The 6,000-nt window shown below is 40.6% G+C and overlaps 1 protein-coding gene across 1 annotated transcript in view; it reads right to left on the bottom strand.

Moving 5' to 3' along the window:
- Positions 1-1,880: 1,880 nt before the first annotated feature.
- The window catches only part of SNX6 (sorting nexin 6), a gene marked incomplete at its 3' end in the record, with an annotated part of 52,044 nt that continues 47,924 nt past the window's right edge, over positions 1,881-6,000 (bottom strand). The window contains exon 10 of the mRNA XM_077769246.1: positions 1,881-1,967. Within this exon, the coding sequence (XP_077625372.1) occupies positions 1,881-1,967 (87 nt within the window). The remainder of the gene's footprint in view (positions 1,968-6,000) is intronic.

The raw sequence follows: 6,000 nt of genomic DNA, 5'->3' as shown, positions 1-6,000 counted from the left end.
CAAGAGAGTGAGAGAGCAAGCACAAGTGGGGAAGGGCAGAGAGAATGGGAGACTCAGAATCTAAAGTAGGCTCCAGGCTCTGAGCTTTCAGCACAGAGCCCGACACGGGGCTCGAACCCATGAACTGTGAGATCATGACTCAAGCCAAATTCGGACGCGTAACCTACTGAGCCACCTGGATCCCCTTTATGTATTTATTCTTAAAAAACGTTTTTTTTGGGGGGTAGTTGGGTGGGTCAGTCGGTTAAGCATCTGACTTCAGCTCAGGTCATGATCTCACAGTCCATGGGTTCAAGCCCCGCATCAGGCTCTGTGCTGACAGCTCGGAGCCTGGAGCTCGTTTTGGATTCTGTGTCTCCTCTCTCTGCCCCTCTCCCACTCGTGCTCTGTCTCTCAAAAATAAACAAACAACAAGAGGAAAAAAAGAACTGCTTAAAAAAATTTTTTTTAAAGTTTATGTCTTTACTTATTTTGAGAGTGAGAGCAAGAGGGGGTGGGGTAGAGAGAGGGTCGAGAAAATCCCAAGTAGACTCTGCACTATCATTGTGGAGTCCAATGCAGGGTTTGAGCTCATGAACTGTGAGATCATGACCTGAGCCAAAGCCAAGAGTCAGAAACTTGACCAACTGAGGCACCCAGGCACCTTAAAGGTTTTATTTCTTAAGTAACCTCTATACTCAATGTGGGGCTTGAACTCAAGATCCTGAGATCATGAGTCATAAATAGCCCTCGCAGGCTTTGTAATTTGATAAGGAATGAAAAATTCTCATTCAAATCACCACTGATCACATGTAAATTTTCTGTACAATATATACTGATTCATAAATTAACACTAAATTTGTAGTATCTAAGCCACTAAGCTTTCAGTCTTTTTCAGATGTTTCTGGTAAACATTTTTTGGACAGTAAAAGTTTTAGTCTTACACACACACAGACTTCCTAAATGAAATTTGGTTCCCTGGGTGGCTCAGTCGGTTGAGCGACCCGACTCGAGATTTCAGCTGAGGTCATGATCTTGCAGCTGGTGGGTTTGAGCTCCGGTCTGGTCTCTGTGCTGACAGTGCAGAGCCTGCTGCATTTCTCGGTCTCCCTCTCTCTGCCCTTATCCCCCCAACTTTCAAAAATAAACAAACAAACATTAAAGAAAACAAAAGGAAATCTGAGTTGCCTTAAAATAAAACAATCCTGGATTTAGAGCTCACTCACCCTCAAGAGACTTACATTGACCCAAATCAGGCATCCTTTAGCTATAGGATTTTACGTTTTGTTTTGAAGGCATTTTACCTGAATGAATATACCAAATTCATTAAAAAAAAAAATTCCAGACTATACTGTATCAGAAGTTTATGGAGGAAACATTTTTTTGTTATATTATTATTATTTTTAAAGATTTTTGAGAGAGAGAGTGAGAGAGCACACGCTCGCACAACGGGGGAAGGATAGAAAGAGAGGGAGACACAGAATCTGAAACAGGCTCCAGGCTCCAAGCTGTCATTACAGAGTGTGACATGGGGCTGGAACTCATGAACCACAAGATCATGATCTGAGCCAAAGCCTGATGCTTAACCAACTGAGCCACCCAGGCACCCCAAGTTTTTATTTTTTTAAATAAGCACTAGGCCCCACGTGGAGCATGAACTCATGACCCCAAGATTAAGAGTTGCATGCTACCAACTGAGCCAGCCAGGCACCCTGATAGAGGAAACATTTATGTGGGGTTCTCTGACCTATAATTTGTAAAAGTAGAAAAAAATTCACACTTGAAATTAAAATTTAAAATCAAGAGATAACTTTCAATAATCTTAAGTCTAACCTCTAAATAAAGAGATGGCTTTTTATAAAACAGTCCATTTAAAAAAAAACAATGAACAATCAAGTTACCTTAGCAGCTTGAGACTCCCTTAAGTAATATTTTAAAAGGTCAGAAAGTTTGAGGTCCTCATCAGCAGACACTCGTGCTTCTATTTTCTGAAAAAGGGGGAAAAAAAAAACAGGCATTTAATTAGCACATATTCTACACCCAACGTTTTCTTTCTCAATTACTATAAAAAAATTAGTTACAAATATCTATATTATCCATTCCTATTTAACCTAAGTTTCTTCACCTTCTCCTTTCTACTAGCCTATTACTTTTCTTCATGATTATGACAAGAAATGAATAGAAAAAATGAGACCAAATGAAATTAGTGAGTTTATGGAAGGACTCAATATCTGATTGAAGTTTCCAGTTAGACTGCGTTCTAGTACCATCTTTCAGCATCACTTACATTTTCTCTCTTGTTACTTCCTTTCAGTGATATGTATACATGATTTTAAAGTGATAAAGGCTAATGACAGTAGGCTAGGTAACTCAAACCAATCTTCCTACTGAGAACAACCAGAAAATACAGTCAAAACATTACCAAAATGTGCCTGAAGACACCAGAGAGTAATAAACAGATGTGGTTAGTTTGAGTTGGGATAAAATGAGAAGCAGCCATGTCAGACTAACAAGATGAAACTCTTCAATTCAGTATGGAGAGATAGACAATAAGGATGTATCGTGTCAACCAAACACAATATAGGGACCTTGTTTGAATCTAGGTCAAATTAACTCCACTGTAAAAAGCCATGTGAGGCAACTAGGAACATCTATCTACTGAGAATTTGGTGACATCAAGGGAAATCATTGATAACTGTATTGACTACATTACAATTAATTCTTATCTTTTAAAATTTTTATTTATTTATTTGAGAGTGGAGAGAGAGAGGGAATCTCAAGCAGGCTCTGTACTCAGCACAAAGCCTGATGAGGGACTCGATCCCACAAACCATTAGATCATGATCTGAGCTGAAATCAAGAGTTGGAGGTTTTACTGACTGAGCCACCCAGGCGCCCCTAATTCTTATCTTTAAAAAAAAAGAGAGATGTGGGGGCGCCTGGGTGGCTCAGTCGGTTAAGCATCCCACTTCAGCTCAGGTCATGATCTCACGGTTCGTGGGTTCGAGACCTGCGTCAGGCTCTGTGCTAACAGCCAGCTCAGAGCCTGGAGCCTGTTTCAGATTCTGTATTTCCCTCTCTCTCTGACTCTCCCCTGTTCATGCTGTCTCTCTCTCAGAAATAAACAAAACATTAAAAAGAAAAAGAGATGTACACGAAGAGCAGAAACAGAATGAACATGGACATTTTGGGGAAAAAGCGCTTTAAGCAATGGAGAAGAATTTAACATTCAGGAAATCTGGGTGACCCATGTATAGGAATTCCTTGTACTATTCTCACAAATTTTCTGTATGTCCGAAATTATTGTTGAAATAAAACTAAAATTTAAAGCCCTACACATCCAACAGAATAACTACAATAAAAAAAGACAACAGCAAGTATTGCAAGCTGTGAAGCAACCCAATGCTCACATTTATTCTGATGGGAATGTAAATTGGTATGTACAATCACTTTGGGAAAAGGTTTGGCACGATCTATGAAAGCTTTTCATGTGGATACCCTAAGACCCCTAATCTCCCTCCTGGTTATTATATACCTGACAGAAATACCTACTTGTTTTTAGCTGAAAATATGTAAGAATGGTCTTAGAAGTACTATTTGTAAACAGCCCCAAACTAGAAACTATCCAAATGCCTACCAACAGTAGGACAGATGAATGAATTTAGGTATATTCTTGCAAAGGAAAGGTTTATAGCAAGAGGAATAAAGGAACGATACCTACATGCCAACAACATGGATGAATTGGGGCTCCTGGGTGGCTCAGTTGGTTAAGCATCTGATTATTTTGGCTCAGGTCATGATTTCATGGTTTGTGAGATTGAGCCCCCAGCCGGGCTCTGGCTTGTAGCATGGAGCCTGCTTGGGATTTTCTCTCTCTTCCTCGCTCACTGCCCCTCCTCCCACTTGTGCATGCGCACTCTATCAGTAAATTAACTTAAAAAAAGAAACAGAAAAACAAAAATACACAGGGGCGCCTTTGTGGCTCAGTCAGTTAAGCATCTGACTCTGGATTTCAGGTCAGGTTGTGATCTCATGGTTCTTGAGTTCTAGCCCCACATAATGGGGCTCCATGTTGGCAGTGTTTGGGACTCTCCCCCCGCTGCCCCGTTCCTCCCCAGCTCTTTCTCTCTCTTTCAAAGTAAATAAACTGGAAAGGAAGGAAGGAAGGAAGGAAGGAAGGAAGGAAGGAAGGAAGGAAGGAAGGAAAGAAAGATAAAGAAAGAAAGAAAGAGAGAGGAAGGAAGAGAGGAAGGAAGGAAGGAGGAAAAAAAAAGGAAAGTACTTCTCTGCCTCTTCTGAAAAAGAAAAAACAAAACAAAATAAAAAAATAAACACAGATGAATCTTATATATGTAATGTTGAGCAAATGGAACCAAACATAAAAGTTACACACTGAATGAGGTACTTACAAAAAATACGAAAATAAAATTAATCTCTGCTGTTAGAAGCTAAGATGGTAGTTACCCTAGGCAGGAGGTAGCGACTCAGAAAGCAGCTGAAGTGGGGGGCAGGGCATCTGGGTTGCTGGCAAATTTTCTTTTTTTTTTTGTTTTTGTTTTAATTTTATTTATTTTGAGAGAAAGACAGTCACTGAGTACGCACGTCCAGAAGAGGGGAGGGGCAAAATAGAGGGGGTAGAGAGAATTCCAAGCAGGCTTGGGGTGCCTGGGTGGCTCGGTTGAGTGTCAGACTTCAGCTCGGGTCATGATCTCACAATTTGTGAATTTGAACCCTGCATCAGACTCTGTACTTACAGCTCGGAGCCTGGAGCCTGCTTCAGATTCTGTGTCTCCCTCCCTCTCTCTGCCCCTACCCTGCTCCCATTCTCTTTCTCTCTCTCTTAAAAAAAAAAAAAAGAAAGAAAGAAAAAGAAACAAAAAAGAAACATTAGAGTTGGATACTTAACTGACTGAGCCACCCAGGTGCTCCTAAATGTTCTATTTCTTGATCTGGGTGTTCATTATATGGGTGTGTTAAATTTCACTGAGGTGTATACTTCTCATATATGATCTTTCTTATATGTAAAATATGTTTCAATAAAAAGAAAAAACCTTGGAGCTTCTTAAGAAATATTCCCATATAGAGAAATAAACTTAGGAAACTTCTTAGCCTAACAGTAAAATGCACAGACATAAATATATTCAAAATTGACAGATAAATTTAGATAAACTGATTTATTAGAAAAATCTAGGTAACATGTTAGATGGAAGTTGGGTGCTTTTAAATATGGCTCCTCTCTCCTTCCATTAAGGAGTATGGGTATGTATCCCCTCCCCTTGAATCTGGGCCCTAACATTGCTTGACCAATACAGAAGTGATGCTGTGCCAGTTTCCAAGCCTTAATGAAACTAGCAATTTCCCTTCCCATTTTTCAGGATGCTTGCTTTTGAGCCACTATACTGTGAGGAACCCTTAGCAGCTCCATGGAAAAGCAACATGCAAGTGTTACAGCCAATAGCGCTGGCTAAAGTCTCAGCTGGTAGCCAATATCACCCCCAGATATCTGAGTAAAAGAGCCTCCAGAGTATTCTAGCCCACCGCTTTCATATGTTCTCTGCTGAGGCCCCAGACATCATGGAGCAGAGGCAACCCACCTCTGTTCCACCTTTTGTGAATTCTTGACCCAAAGAATTCATCAGAATAATAAAATGGCTGTTCTTTTAAGCTACTAATTGTAGGATGGTTTGTTCCACATAGATAATAACCAGAACAACACCAAGACGCCAAAAGAAATGAAGACTGTGGTGCCTATGGCAATGTGCCATCTAGGTCTCCTTCATGAGAAAATGCTTGCCGCAAGGAGCATAGTTGGTTGAGAGTCCCAACTGCAATCTCTCTAGATCAGAACAATATTCATCCCAAGGTTATGATGCATCCTTTCCTCCCTGCCTCAGCTGCACCCAGTGACAGAGCACAAGGGCAGTAGTGCTAGCCCATTCTTGCCTGATGCGGTACTTGCCTCTAATGAGCAACTTTGGCTGAGGGACTCCCTTTTGATCTGGACAAAACTTTTAAAAACTA

Source organism: Crocuta crocuta, unplaced genomic scaffold (genome assembly GCF_008692635.1).
Source record: "Crocuta crocuta isolate KB4526 unplaced genomic scaffold, BGI_CrCroc_1.0 scaffold65, whole genome shotgun sequence".
Classification (NCBI taxonomy): Eukaryota; Metazoa; Chordata; class Mammalia; order Carnivora; family Hyaenidae; genus Crocuta; species Crocuta crocuta.
This window is presented reverse-complemented; position numbering and strand designations above follow the sequence as displayed.